Source organism: Carassius carassius, chromosome 1 (genome assembly GCF_963082965.1).
Source record: "Carassius carassius chromosome 1, fCarCar2.1, whole genome shotgun sequence".
NCBI classification, from domain to species: domain Eukaryota; kingdom Metazoa; phylum Chordata; class Actinopteri; order Cypriniformes; family Cyprinidae; genus Carassius; species Carassius carassius.
Genome location: NC_081755.1, coordinates 40,297,186 through 40,313,562, shown reverse-complemented (window position 1 = coordinate 40,313,562; position 16,377 = coordinate 40,297,186). Strand labels below are relative to the sequence as shown.

General features: G+C 36.4%; 1 protein-coding gene across 1 annotated transcript in view; it reads left to right on the top strand.

The window, feature by feature from the left end:
- The window catches only part of shisa9b (shisa family member 9b), a 35,686-nt gene extending 23,411 nt beyond the window's left edge, over nt 1-12,275 (top strand). Inside the window, exons 3-4 of the mRNA XM_059559221.1 lie at nt 7,527-7,679; nt 10,277-12,275. Of these exons, the coding sequence (XP_059415204.1) occupies nt 7,527-7,679; nt 10,277-10,674 (551 nt within the window). The 3' untranslated portion in view covers nt 10,675-12,275. The remainder of the gene's footprint in view (nt 1-7,526; nt 7,680-10,276) is intronic.
- The last annotated feature ends 4,102 nt before the right edge of the window (nt 12,276-16,377 follow it).

The following is a 16,377-nucleotide window of genomic DNA, read 5'->3' as shown; positions in this document are numbered from 1 at the left end:
ATGCCATTATGAATACAAGGACACAAAAGCCCCTTTTCATCAAACCAGCCCATTGATTTCATTGATAACATTTTGTTAATGTATCCATTAAAAAGGTTTCAGCTAAGAATCTCAGTTATTTGTGTCGTATAGCTACAGTGAGGACATTTCTGATGTCAAACGTGTTCTCTTCATACCCTGCACCCTTTAGTTAAGACTGTTTTTATCAGAAACAACATGTAATTTCATGCCCCTCTCTAAAGTAATTAGCTTGGCACTGATATCTGTTTTTGACCAGTATGAAATAAGGCTGTAATTAGCCCAATTTCAGTATTCATTATCTCTTTTTATCATTGAGATACAGCATTAAGTGGGCTCCTTCAAACTAAAACTTAATACCACAAAAATTCTGGAGCTGGATGTTTTTTAAAAAAAAAGTTCTTTTGATGTTGTTTAACTTTTACTTTTGGTCTCCTTGTACACGAACCCTCCTGTGTGTGCTGTGTAATGTACTTCAAGTACATTCCAGATGCAAAATTAAAGAAGGAATTAAAATATGCCATAAATTCACAAAGTATGCTGATTATAAACACAAACAAACTTATGACTTTAAGAATCTGAAGTTATGTGCGCAGTTCAAATGATTAATAATTTATGATGTCCAGAAACCTGCAATCTAAAGAATTTTTGGCAATTTTAGATGTATTATTTATTAGAAAAGTGCAGGTATATTGATTATTATTTTATTCATGAAAAATTCAGCACTGGTCTGACTTACATCTCTCCTAGAGGCAATATATATCTTATTGCTATATGCACTGAAGCATGATTTTCTATTAGGTATTGACGAAAATGTCTCAGGCATTTTTTTCCTTCCAAAGCTGACCCCAGTCATTTATTAGCTGCGTTAGATAAGGTTTCTGAATCACAGTCCAGAGGGGAATCGAACTGTGCATGTAACGTAACTAAAACTGGCACATTCATTAAGTTGGTCTCTTCAAAAATGGGCTAAATTCCAATCAGACATTCTGGCAGAGCGAAATGATGAGAACCCAAAGCTGGGTGACATCTCACGCATAGCTGACATCTCCTCCCAGATAAACGGCCACTCGTCTTCTCTCTCTCTCTCTCTCTCTCTCTGAACTGTTAACAAATTACAGCAATTTCTGTCACTCCATCATTTATAGTTTTATCACTTGAAATCCAAATACAAGCAGCTTTGTTTGCAATGTAGTCCTTGACCATGCAGCCAAGAAGGACTACCTGGTACACGAGGGTAGGGAAATAATGACAGCATTTATATTTTTGGGTGAACTATTCCTTTTTGCAGCAGTTGAGGGGAAGTCATGGCCTAGCACTTAGAGAGTTTGACTTCTAACCCCCTAGGGTTGTGGGTTCGAATCTCAGGCTGGCAATACCACGACTGAGGTGCCCTTGAGCAAGGCACCAAACCCCCAACTGCTCCCCGGGTACTGCCGCATAAATGGCTGCCCACTGCTCTGGTTGTGTGTTCACAGTGTGTGTGTGTGTGTGTGTGTGTGTGTGTGTTTACGGTGTGTGTGTGCACTTTGGATGGGTTAAATCAGGAGCACGAATTCTGAGTATGGGTCACCATACTTGGCTGAATGTCACGTCACTTTCAGTTTTGTTTTGTTTTTTTAGTAAAATATCAAGACATCCTTACATTTTTTTTTGAGTTGGGTAGAAAAATATCTTCTGCAGTTTGATTCTTCAAGAAATTTCTTGGGGGTCCTATTATACTTTTTCAACTTTAGTTAGAGAGTTAGAGTGAAGTGTTGTAATAATGTAAAATATGTGAAAAAGTATGTGTTTTTCGAACAACCTAGTATGAAAGCCTGTTTTAGTACACCCTCAAAAACAAAATCAAGACTTTGTAGAAGAGTAGAATTGGACCCCTTTAAGAATGGTTACACGTTATTCCTGAAAAATACTGATTTATGCGAGTTTCATCATCTTTGCATGGAATGATTGTTCTCCACAAAATGTTTTTATACAAGGACAAGACAATTGTGTTTTACTGGCCTTATGGCATCGTGAATCAAGCCTACTCATTACTGGATTGGTGTCTGCATGGCAATGCTACAAAGAAGGCCAAAGAAACTAAAGTTTATTGTAATCTCTACAGATGAGGAATCAGAGGCTAGTTCCCAAACTCGTGTGCCCTCTGTTGCGTCTTCTCATCATTGTTCTGTATGGACTGTGAGCCAATCCAATTATCTGAAAAAATGAGATGGGAGGTGGGGTACAAATAATAGAGATCATCTCCTTTCCACTATCCATTGCTTTTTGTTAAATATGTGTTTTAGACACAAGAGGGAATTATTTATTTACCACAGTGAATATGTGATAATAAAAACTGTCTCTAGGCTTCTTACATGCTGCATATTGGATAAACACACTGCTAATCAATGCTTGGAAATACTTGAATACTAGTGTGAAGAAACAGACTTGTCTGTCCTGTAAAAGACATGAGGCCTGATTATAGAAGAGCAATAAATTAGTATTGATCTTTATTAGAAAAAAACACACAGTATTGATCATCAGGTACATAATATAATCAGAACTCATAATCAGGTACATTGTTTTTCTAAAAAGTCTGCATGTTCCTCATGTCTCTACATGAATGAGTGACAGTTTCATCTGCACATACTGAAGAAGATCATGTGACGCTTGTCATGTTTTCAGTTTTCTCTATATGAGATCATGAATGCAACTTCATCTCCAGATCTGCTTCACCAGAATTTCACCATTTCATTTAATAAAATCGTAAGATAAAATCATCAGATACACGCAGCCTTTCAAAAGGTCTTCACTAAAAGAAATACAGCATATGACTGTTATGTTGTACTATACAATTGTATATTTAAATCTTCTTATCAAAATATTACTACTACTAATTTCATTACATTTTAAAAGTTTGATTCAATTGTTACGTTTTTTAATGAATTATTTGTATTAGACACATGATAATCTTTTATTAAATGATCATTTTCATGTTCTGTAGTTTCTCTGTTGATTAATTAATTAATTGTATTCTCCTATTCCTTTTTTCCTTAGTTTCCCCTGCAAAAAACAGCCCTTGTGCATTTGTGCATTTAGCAAAGACTTTCATTCAATGTGACATGTTGTATTCAAGCTATTCATTTTTGTCAGTTCTTCAGTTTTGTTTACATCCATTTTTAAGGCCCAACAAACATGCAGAATGCATTTCCTTCCATATTAAATGAATAGTATAAGAAATGTTGATATCAAATGATACAGAGAAAAATATATTATATTTGGCCCTGCCCTAGGCCAAATATAAAGCATGCTTCTCAGGGTTAATGGTAATAACGTGAATCAATTGTAAATCAGTGTTGTGTTTTGTATAATGAAACAAGTGTCTCTTTGCATCAATACTAATAACCAGGAGGTAGTATCATACTCCGTTTGACTAATGACCATGTCAAAAAGAAAATTTGTCACTGTCAGTGGATATGAAAAACCATTACCTGCCACCATGCCTACAGCTGCACTATCAGACCCAATGGATGCCACAATCGAGTTAGAAATTCAGGACAGAGTCCACAGAAACAGCATTTCAGAAGTTAGGTGTGAAGATAAGGTTACGATAGGTTGAGCGCCGCATTTGAAAGATATTCAATAATCATTCAGGAACCCCAGGACAGTCATTTCATTTTCTGCGACAAGACATTTTACCCTGCCATTATTACAGTTCCACTGCATAATGACTTATTTTCACCCCCCCTTTTGATTATAGAATTGGAATTAATCTTACTGCCTAAGAGATTATGGATCACAGCATAATTAATTTCCTCACATTTAATTAGATATTCTGCACACCTGGTTTATATGCATATTAACTGATGCATTTATGGGATCTTCATGTTTGGGAGCCTGGAGTCTGAACTGTCAAATTGTCTAATCTAATTGTCTGAAATTATTTCCTTTATGCTTACAGTCATTTCCTTTATGAGCAAAGTTTCCAAATGATGTAGATGATTGATTATGATTTAAAAAAATGATTTGATATACACCGTTTCTAATTATCACTATGATGTGGAAGTTTGTTTCTGCCATGGGATAAAAAAAGAATAAATAAATAAATAAATTGCAACATTTTATCTAACAATGTCTTTTTTCAATTTGAGTTTATTTACAATTTTGACTTTCCCCCACACAGTTCTGAGAACAAAATCAGAATTGTGAGATACAAATTCACAATTAGCTTATTTTTTTCATTATTTCATGGCAGAAACAAAAAATTTTATTATGTGATATAAACTCAGAATTCCGCAAAATCCTAAGAATTCAAAATTTCTATGAAAAAGTCTGAATTGTAAAAGAAAAAAAAAGAAAAACCTTGACAGGGTGGATAGTGGTGAAGAAGAAATGCCATTATATATTCTGCAACATATTGAAGGGACTTAATTAACTAATTTAATTTAGATTTCACAATAAATTTATTCTGGTTGCCTTCATATGGTCAGCGGTGGTATGTAACAACAATGTTAGTCTTGGACCACCATACTGCAATTAAATGTGTCTTTTATGTAGCACATCTGAATCAAATAAGTAGCAGATTCATGATCTGAACAGGGAGACATAATGCGGTTAATTTTATCTCTTTATATATTTCATATATAGGCTTTTTTTTGTAACATCCCATATCTAATGATATGTATATTTCTAAAACCAGTAAGTTTTCATGTACTCTAAGGTCTCTTAAATGAGAACTATCATTGATATCCCTTATCTAACGTAACACGAACATCGGTATTGTAAGGAAGCTATTTATTTCTGGTTAGTTTTACTTTTGAGAAAGGTAAAGTGCTTACACTGGACTCTCAGACTTGTTGCTTGCAGCATATAAAAGCTGTCGCACTCCTCTGACACAGAGTCACATCCCATTCCAAAGGCTCAAACAGGGGAGTATTATAGCAATGCCAAGGTCAAGTGTTTGATTCCCAGGGAATGCATGGGATTATAAAATGTATACCTTAAATAGAATGTAAGTTGCTTTGGATGAAAACTTGCAAAATACACTACACTCTCAGAAAAAAATAATACCTTTAGGGGAACAACAATTTGTCCCTTTGTACTTCTTTAGGGTTCATAAAAATATTATATATAATATATTATAATATAATATTACCTTAAAATATGTTAATATGCACTCTTTAGGTGAAAAGAAGCTGGTGTACCCAGTAAAAGTAAGATTTTGCCCGTCCTGTGCCACGTTGTTTAAATAGCACATGCATTTGCACCCATTTGTGCGCCCATAGTCATGCTGGTCTAAAAAAGAGGTGTGTTCAGGTGCATTGTTGGCACATTGCCATTTTGATGAACTGAAAGTCTGGCACAATATTTTTTCTTTGTTATTTAAAGAGCGCGTTAGTAATATGCGCCTATATGGTGGGTGCATAACGTGTCTACACTTTGCTTATTACACATACAGCAGCACACAAACATTTTAAAAATAAAAAATTACATGTAAATAGCCAACCCATCATGGCGCGAGTCCAGGTGGCTTTCAAAGGGGATGGGAGATGAGACTCTAAATCGTTTATTGCATGTTATGCCCAGAAAATGCCCATTACTCATTAAGAGAATATGGCCAACCCGATTAGACCATGCGCCCGTGCACGCCGACCGTTTCCCCTCGTTAAACTAGCAAAAGTGGATTTGGACACGCCCTGAGTGCACCTGCTCCGTGCATTTTAGACTATGTATTTAGTTAAAATAGGCCCTTAAACTTTTGAGCGGTAGTATTTGTAAATGTGAATGTAAATGGCTGCTCCTCTGTTGACTTTCCTCTAAAACCAAAAAAATTTAAGAAAACAATGGATGCCAAGTGTCAACTGTACCATAGTCTAAGAAACAACTGGAATAGAACAAAAACAAATGTTTCTGTTTGGTGTATCTGGCTTCAGTCCACTGGTGTCTGAAGTGTGAGCGAAGAGCCTTTCAGTCCTATGATACAGACGGAAGAATCTTGTAGCAAACAGCGATCCAGCAGGAAGAAATAGAAGAGGTTTCCAAGACAACAACAGGTCAAGGAAAGTTCAACAACTAAAACACATCTGAAGAACAGAAAAAGATCAGGCAGCACTATTGCACCACAAAACATGCTTTCCATCGTAGCTCATTATGTGGGTAATTAACAGTGGAAGAAGTAGTCGGCTGGTGTTTGTTACAGCTAGTATGCTGGTTTATTGTTTCCCAGTTGCTCTCTGGTGCTCTCATACGATTCATCAGAGCGGTTAGAAAAAATACCCACAACATCTGGTTGGCCCCTCATGCCAGCCGGCAGAAGGCCAGTCAATTTGCCATGCTCCTGTGCCCCCCTTCAGCTGGCCAGATGTCGACTAATGCAATCTCTAAAATAGCATTTATGATTTACACCATCTGCGGCCCTCGATGTTAAAGTCTTTGCTGTAATCAAGTGTGAAAACTTGTGGAGAAAACAATTAATTTTCCATTGTGACCATCGCTTGCCAGTGCTTTTGGCATGAACATGTTTTGACATTAGCAGTTCAAACGGATTCGATTAGCAGCACAGGAGAGCCTGGCTGGAGCTCCAGAAATCCATGACTAATGATCTGCTTCCTGGGGGGATAGAGTGAATCACCAAAGAGAAAACTCACAAGTTGTGTTGATGGGTCGATGAAACAGACCTCAAGCAGTTTAAGATATTGTTAAATGTTAATTAGCTGACTCTGATGGGAGGTATCCCAACTGGTATGTGCTTAAACAAAAGAGAACGCACTGAGAAAGACTTGTAGAACAACAGATTCTGATACAATGTTCAGCCTTCCTGAATAAAGCTCGCCCACAAAAGATAAGTAGTACCCTTAAGCGTCATAGTCATTCAGATGCATCTGCCCCCTTAAGTGGATTTTTAACGCAACTTCTGAAAAAATGGCATCTTTGATAATGAAGCTGTATGGTTATTGTAGGTAAAAGAAAAGAAATCACCCACTCAGATGGTCGTTCTAAGTTTGTCTGTACAAATGGGTTTCTCCAAACCTGAAAACTTGCAATTATGCTTAATTTATAAAATGCATTTAATATACATCCAGAAATAATATACGTGCAGTTAAATTAGGTCTGGATTTGCCCTTCAAATATATGAGTAAATAAATAAATAAGTCAGTGACTACATGACGTCACTAGAAGCATCACTTTTATTTTAGAATGAAAAATGTGAGATCCATTTTGATATACCACTCATTTCTGTTGTTAATTTCTATTTCTGTACTACTGGACTAACACTTCCTGCTCTAATATATATATATGTGTGTGTGTGTGTGTATGTATATAAAACCTGCAATGTTGTGTATTTGTGTGCAATGTATTTTTTTCGCCTTTCTTCTTGTGATTCTGGGCACCAGATGAGCCAGGACTGACACTGATTCGACTTAAAATAAATAAATGAATTAATAATTTATTTTAGAATGAAAACATTCATGGAAAGACTTTACATCTCATGTGTGTTTGGATCTATTTCTGTCTCTTTGTTTTAGAGGGTGCCCAAATAAACAGTGTGGGACCTGGCTCATCTATGATGCAGGCAATGACACAATATCCTGCCCTTGGACAAGTACCTGTAGCCCAGCCCTACGAACCATCTCAGCCTGGAAAGGAGCTCAACAAGTACGCTTCGCTCAAGGCTGTGGGTAAGACGGCCATGCTTGAATGTGCTTGTATGTGGATTTTATTTATATATGTTAATCATGCTCATTAAGAAAATAATATTTAAAACTCTTCAGTGTGATTAATTTCTGCTAGAGTTCCTAATCATGTGGTCTTGACCTGAGATGGTTTTGGTGGACTGGCAGGCCATGTTCTGGATCTTAGATGTTCTCTATCTGATGTTGGTCTGGTCTTGACTTAAATGTTTAGGGGCATTTGAATAGTTACAACATGTTTTCCTAATGCATGGTCGCATTGCAAACACTGAGCATAATTCATTTATAAGAAATTATATATTCAGATTTTATATCAGGAGAGCTGCGAACCACAACAAGCACAGAATCAGACATTATGTATTACAGTAAATGTAGGGTTATGAATTGTAATGTTGGTAAACCAAAAATGTTTTGGGGAAATTTCTCATTTGCCTTTCCAAGTCACTGAAGTATCAGAAGATCCTCAGAATGTACTTCGATAACAATGCTATCCTCGTCTATTAATAGCGCTGATTAATCTGATAATCTAGACTATGTAATCAGATGAAAAAAAAAATAGATTGTAATTATTATAATCAGACTGCAGTTACTTTTTAATGGATTACATGATTAAATGCTAGATGCTACTTTTTTATCTCAAATGTGTAGGTTTTTTATTTAATATTAATATTTGAATAAATTAACAACATGTTCACACAGTTCTCTGATGTTGGTTAATGTTTACGAGCAAAGAAAGTATTTTTATTTTTGGTATGGTAAGTATTGCTTTTTTAAGTTTAATTTTGTATTATTTTAATTAATAACCTTTTATGATTTCATTAACTCACAGCATCCCAGCTGTGGAGCTGAAGTGTCTGAGTTCCTTCCTCTGATGTGCATTAATCTCAACGTATTGATGTCAGTGAAAGAGATCAGCTCTTCTCTCGTCCGGCTGCCTTATTTTGCAGTTGGCCTCCTGGTATGAGGTTTTTGATCTGTGGTTAGCTGCGACTCATTGGGGTGTCAAGGCTATTAAAAAGGTCAACTGAAGGATATTTAATTAAAAGTTTAAAATGTCATGCTCAAATGAGGAGGACTTCAAGCAGAGTGTAGTCAGTCCCAATTAAAGCCAGGCTAAGTATGAAGGTGATAATCCGTTAGCAACATTGCATGGATGTTATGTTGTACCACAAAAAAAGAAATGACTAGTGACGCTGTCTGAAAACACATTAGAATCGTTTATACTCGGTTGTCTGGTCCTAGCAAGTCGTGTTACACGCTGTCAGTGATCGACTAGCACTGGTGGAAAACGTTTGTGGCAAAAAATATTTATAACTCCTTTGCAAGGAAGCTGTTAGGTGCTGTTTGAATGTCAATGTTGATGCGGCTGGATTTGTTGCCTGTAAACACATTTTGTCAAAAATAACATTTGCAGTAATAACAGTTGCAAAGTGACTGTGAGATGTTTTTTAAAGTGCATGGTAACTGGGGCTTTAAAATAGTGGTTTTAGCAGACAGATAAAATCCCAAACTATCTTTTGTTAGGCAAAAAGCTGCATTTTTCCATTTGATGGTTGAAGCAATCCAGGCTTATTTGCATTGAAAAACACATTTTCTTGAAACAAATAGAAACCTTAGGCAAAAAGAAGCATTAACATGTTGACAGCGCCAAACAGCTACTTACATTCTCAATGACAACCTAAAATTCATCTTAGAAATACGTGAGGCACTCTTTAGCATATATATTGATTTTTGATTCATAAATATATTGTTTTTGTTCAAATAAAGAAAACAAATAAACAAATACATACAATTATTATTTTTAAATATTATTTAATCACTTTCATGTAATTATAAAAGTATCAAACTCATGCTCTAAGTTTTCTGCTGCTGCTCAAAGGCTGCATTTATTTGATCAAGATACAGTACATTTGTGAAATATTTTCTATTTTAATATATTTTAAAATGTAATTTATTCCTGTAATGTGAAAACTGAATTTATATTGGTGTCACATGATTCTTCAGAAATCATTCTAATTTGCTGCAATGTTAAAATGTTGTGCTGATTAATATTTTGGATGAAACCCTGATATATCAATTTCAGGAATATTTGATGAATAGAAAGTTCAGAAGAACAGCATTATAGAAGTATTTTGCAGCATTATACATTTCATGACATTCACTGTCCCTTTTGATCAATAATAATATTGTTTAAAATAACTTATTTATTAAAACAATTCTTACAGATCTCAAACTTTTGAAAGTAAGTGTATTTTGTAAGTGTGAAGATCTTGTAAAAATGAGAAAAATAACTAGTTTAGAAGGACACGGTGGTCAAGAAATAATAGCAATATGTGAACTGTTCCTCTACAGAAAAATCCAGTTTTTTTAGTTGTCTGTAGGAGGAAATGGTTGTGTCAAGTATTTTCAGAAAAAAACTCTTGGGAAAAACAAGTGATAAACCCTTGATCTATTAAATGTGTAATTATCCGGTACTTATGAAAGAAAAAAAAATGCAAATCAGCAATCAGGTTGTTTTTTTGCATCGGACTAATGAAGTGTTATTGAATTTTCCTGGCTTTTGCTCTTCTATCTCTCTTTTCCAGCTGACAAAGCAAACGAAAACTTCTACACTAACAGACGGCACCTAGCTGACCTGGCAGCGAAAGGCACTCTTCCTATGCACTCGGTGAGTCTGGAGCAGGAGCCCACCAACCCTTACAGCCCCGAGCTGCCCTGCCAAAAGCAGAATGGACACAAGTCCAAAAGCACCAAGGTCCACATCTCCCACCCGCTAGCTTTTGGCTCGAACACCATCGCCAACCCTGGCATGCTGAAGGGCTGGGAGACCACAGAAACGCTGGGCCGCCGGCACACGTACGCCCCCAAGAAGCACAGTGCCACCGTGGAGCAAGTGAATGAGCTGACATCCACCCACAGCCAGCACTTCCTGCCGCCACATCCGTACTTTGTCACCAACAGCAAGACTGAGGTGACTGTGTGAACGGGGCCGCGACGCCGGTATATCGAGCCCAGGCCTGATTGGATGCGTGGATTGGAGAACAAGGATAATAAAGGAAGCCTGATGGAGGAAGAAGTGTGGATTAGGATCCTGTCCTGCTGGAAGGATTGACCGAGCGGTCTGGCTCGAGATCTGCATGGCTGTATGTGTGCTGTTGCTTTGGCGACAGGCGTGCACTGGGAACATTTGAACGGGAAAACGTGGAACTCTTTCTGTGTCCATTCCGTCAAAAACGAATAATCTGACCTGTAGTGATGAGTTTGTCTCAAGGCCATCCGTCAAAGTGATGAGAACCCATTCAAACCCTAAACAATCAGTGCAATAAAAAGTACTAGTTTAGATGATGTTTCACAACAACCTGAAAGCTTGGGAGAACGTCGCTTAAGAAACACTATCCTGTTTTTCTCAGAATCTTGTATATAACAGAATGGACGAAAAAAGTCAAAGGCTTCCTTGAATAATTAAAGACCATCGATCTGGAAGATAAAAAAATGATGTGAGGACAATCGTGTCTCACGTTCTTCTCATCTCAACCCTCGAGACTTTCCAGAGCGTTTGCACCAAAAACCTCCTGTAGCAACCTAACATCTATATCCTGACAAACACTGGGCTTGTGCCTTTCCAACAGAAGAACTCATTATATGAGAGCTCTTGTGCTTTTCAGCGAGCACATGGTGTTTCTTCAATAACAAAGATGCATAAAATATAAACAAATCTATTGTTTACGGCTGTCATACTTCAGTAGAAAATGTTGATTGTCAGTGTTCTTAAATACACATTTCCCTTCTGTTTCGACAGTTTTTCTCTGATGTGTTCACATATTGTATGGCCCTATCTTTTAGTGCAACTGTAGACTGTAGACAAAGGAAGTTCTGTAGGGTTAATGATAGACATTCATTATTTTTCATTGTTATGTATGATAAAAAAAATGAATGGTTTATTCTGATCAAGATCAAGATTGTTACAACACTGCCATTGTTGCATTCCCATTATTTTTGGTATTGAAAACTGATTCAGAAGTTTCTTTTGTCTTTAGCATCATAATGCAAACCATTTCAATTAGCATAAGGGCAAAAGGCTGCATTCAATTTCAAAACCTGAGCGTTTTGTCATCCACATCCAAATTATCCCAAGTATCTGGCTGTGAATAATATGGGTCACAAAACTTTAATTGCTGTGAAACAAGTGGCTTTATCTCAGTACACTTAAAATGTTTTTGACCTAAATCATTTACTCACTTAAATTGAGATTTTAGGCAAATTAGCAGGCTAACTCATAGTGAAAATAAAAATACATTTACATATCTACTAGTACAGCTTTCTGCAGTGTCACACATTCTTATTTCATATGTAGGATACTCGTTCTCAGTATTTACAATATGTAGTAGATGTAAGGGGTGAGCGCACTAGATTTTGTGTTTGTATTCCGCTGTTTTTATTTAAGTTTGGTGAACTCTGGCTTGCAAATCTGTATAGTGGTGTTTGACCATTAGATGATCTAAATGTCACAGGCTGACCTGCTGCTAGTGGCACAGAAATGGCACGCTTCACCTTTAAGGTAAAGGAATAGTTCAACCCAAAATAAAAATCCATCATATCATTTTGCTCATACTGACTGTAGGTTTAAAATAATTCTTAAAATCTAGTGTGACCATCCAAGCCACATATGATTAAACATTTTAAGATCCACAGATAATAGAGTTGGAATCAAGTCATGTTGTACGTAAATTTGGGTTTGATTATTTATGATGAGAAATAAAAATCTCTGTCGAGATTTAACAACATAGCAATATAGTACTGTGTCAAATTTGAGACTCTTCTGTTATAAGAATGCACTCTAAAGAGAAAAACACTTCTGCTAAATAATACAAGCCTCCAGTTGAACTGCTTGTCTTTTTCATACCATTGAATACTGTCTTTGTGCGTCACTACCAAACAGCCTGCGACAAACCAGTACTTAAGACTGACATAATGGCCGCTGGTCTGTCAGTCACGGAGTCCACTCAACATCTATTAAACCTGAGTGTCTCACTGCAGGTCACCTCATGACTCAGAGCGCACTACAGGATCACTCGCCGGGGGGCACGCTTCTTGGAATAAATCACATAGTGAATACCTTTTCCTCCGAAATCTCTGAACACTGCAGAAATGGATTAGCACAGATAATGTCAAGATTCGTCATGTAGCTAAAAAGACCTGCACAGCTGGATTCCAGGGCTTCAGTCTGCATAATTTAACATGTGAAATCGCCAGTGTGATATAGAAATCAGGCATCTGGGAAATAATCTGGTTAACAATTGGGAGAGAATTCACTAAGAATTATTTGTGCACACTTAATTGTTTATTAGCAATTTTTTTTGCACCGAAGGTAAACAAAATACAACAGACTCACATGAGGAATTACTGCTCTGGGATTAATGTAAAATGTACACGGTTTTAAATTTGGTAGGCATAATTGCAGGATTTTGTGAATATGAAGCAGTCTACTGTACGATTATTCTTAAGATACAAGTCCCACTATACAGTATTTCATTCACACTTGCATTCACTTCCATTTCTACGTATGTAAATATGAGTGCATAGCAAAAAAAAATTGAATATGTTTTGTCTTGCATATTAGATTTTGATTTGAAGAAAATAGTTTTACCTATATATTTGCTTGACAATCTTTTTTTTTTCAATGTTCAGTCAATAGAAGATTTAGCTTTCACATGATCAAACCTACTGTGAATGCGTCTTAAAAGTACGTAGAACACAGGCTTATATATATATATATATATATATATATATATATATATATATAAGAAAATATTAATTTATAGCTATTTAAACTAAGTGCAAATAGTCAATTTTGTTGGCAAAGATGTGGTCACATTTACTGTTGTTGGGTCAAATACTGTGGTTGAAATCAAGTAATTTTTATAGGAATTTGTGAATTTTACATAAAGGAGAAAGATTTCCCCAGTGCAAATTTTGAACTGCGTTTTGGTTGAATTAAACAAAAAGCTGACATTATTGACAACAGACAATGGACCTTTGTGCCAGCGAAATTTTGCAGAAATTTCACTAATGTGACCATACCTTACCTCTTTGCAATGTCTATTTGCACTTTATGTAAAAAAGATGATTTACACTTGGTGCACACAGTATGTATAACTAATGTAACCTAATAAACAAACAGCACCATACCAATGTAAATAGCACCTGATTAAACTGGATTAAGGTTGGTTCTCTAACCAACCTTAATCCAGTTTAATCAGGTACTATTTACATTGGTATGGTGCTGTTTTTTTTTCAATGTTTAGTCAATAGAAGATTTAGCTTTCACATGATCAAACCTACTGTGAATGCGTCTTAAAAGTACGTAGAACACAGGCTCTATATATATATATACAACCCGAATTCCGGAAAAGTTGGGACGTTTTTTTAATTTTAATAAAATGAAAACTAAAGGAATTTCAAATCACATGAGCCAATATTTTATTCACAATAGAACATAGATAACATAGCAAATGTTTAAACTGAGAAATTTTACACTTTTATCCACTTAATTAGCTCATTTAAAATTTAATGCCTGCTACAGGTCTCAAAAAAGTTGGCACAGGGGCAACAAATGGCTAAAAAAGCAAGCAGTTTTGAAAAGATTCAGCTGGGAGAACATCTAGTGATTAATTAAGTTAATTGATATCAGGTCTGAACATGATTAGCTATAAAAGCTTTGTCTTAGAGAAGCAGAGTCTCTCAGAAGTAAAGATGGACAGAGGCTCTCCAATCTGTGAAAGACTGCGTAAAAAAATTGTGGAAAACTTTAAAAACAATGTTCCTCAACGTCAAATTGCAAAGGCTTTGCAAATCTCATCATCTACAGTGCATAACATCATCAAAAGATTCAGAGAAACTGGAGAAATCTCTGTGCGTAAGGGACAAGGCCGGAGACCTTTATTGGATGCCCATGGTCTTCGGGCTCTCAGACGACACTGCATCACTCATCGGCATGATTGTGTCAATGACATTACTAAATGGGCCCAGGAATACTTTCAGAAACCACTGTCGGTAAACACAATCCGCCGTGCCATCAGCAGATGCCAACTAAAGCTCTATCATGCAAAAAGGAAGCCATATGTGAACATGGTCCAGAAGCGCCGTCGTGTCCTGTGGGCCAAGGCTCATTTAAAATGGACTATTTCAAAGTGGAATAGTGTTTTATGGTCAGACGAGTCCAAATTTGACATTCTTGTTCTCCTCCGGGCTAAAGAGGAGGGAGACCTTCCAGCATGTTATCAGCGTTCAGTTCAAAAGCCAGCATCTCTGATGGTATGGGGGTGCATAAGTGCATACGGTATGGGCAGCTTGCATGTTTTGGAAGGCTCTGTGAATGCTGAAAGGTATATAAAGGTTTTAGAGCAACATATGCTTCCCTCCAAACAACGTCTATTTCAGGGAAGGCCTTGTTTATTTCAGCAGGACAATGCAAAACCACATACTGCAGCTATAACAACAGCATGGCTTCGTCGTAGAAGAGTCCGGGTGCTAACCTGGCCTGCCTGCAGTCCAGATCTTTCACCTATAGAGAACATTTGGCGCATCATTAAACGAAAAATACGTCAAAGATGACCACGAACTCTTCAGCAGCTGGAAATCTATATAAGGCAAGAATGGGACCAAATTCCAACAGCAAAACTCCAGCAACTCATAGCCTCAATGCCCAGACGTCTTCAAACTGTTTTGAAAAGAAAAGGAGATGCTACACCATGGTAAACATGCCCCGTCCCAACTATTTTGAGACCTGTAGCAGAAATCAAAATTGAAATGAGCTCATTTTGTACATAAAATTGTAAACTTTCTCAGTTTAAACATTTGCTATGTTATCTATGTTCTATTGTGAATAAAATATTGGCTCATGTGATTTGAAAGTCTTTTAGTTTTCATTTTATTCAAATTTAAAAAACGTCCCAACTTTTCCGGAATTCGGGTTGTATATATATATATAAGAAAATATTAATTTAAAGCTATTTAAACTAAGTGCAAATAGTCAATTTTGTTGGACCTTTGTGCCAGCAAAATTTTGCAGAAATTTCACTAATGTGACCATACCTTACCTCTTTGCAATGTCTATTTGCACTTTATGTAAAAAAGATGATTTACACTTGGTGCAAACAGTATGTATAACTAATGTAACCTAATAAACAAACAGCACCATACCAATGTAAATAGTACCTGATTAAACTGGATTAAGGTTGGTTAGAGAACAAAGCTTCTTATGCTAAAATACCTCATAAAAATGTGGTGCAACTGCTTAGTGAATTCATCTCTCAGCGTGTTGAAATGGATGAAACCCCATGTTACGTTGAGTCTACACAGGGGGTAGTCTTATTATTTGATTGCTATTTCCACCTGTCATTGTGCCTTGCTGATAATTAACAGACATTAGGTTTAATTTTTATGTTCTTATTCATACATTTGTTTGCATTTCTCAGTTTTTTTTAGACTGTTGGGTTTGGTCATGTATGAATGCATAGAAAGAACACATAAAGGCTTCTAGCTTTTGACATCAGACAAGGTCTTATTAGTTAGACACATGATGAACTAGTACATAACAGATGCCGTTATTGAACAGTCAGCTGTACATTAAATCACAAAAGGGCTGAATATTAGCAGAACAACTTTAATGCTGTGATCACGAAGG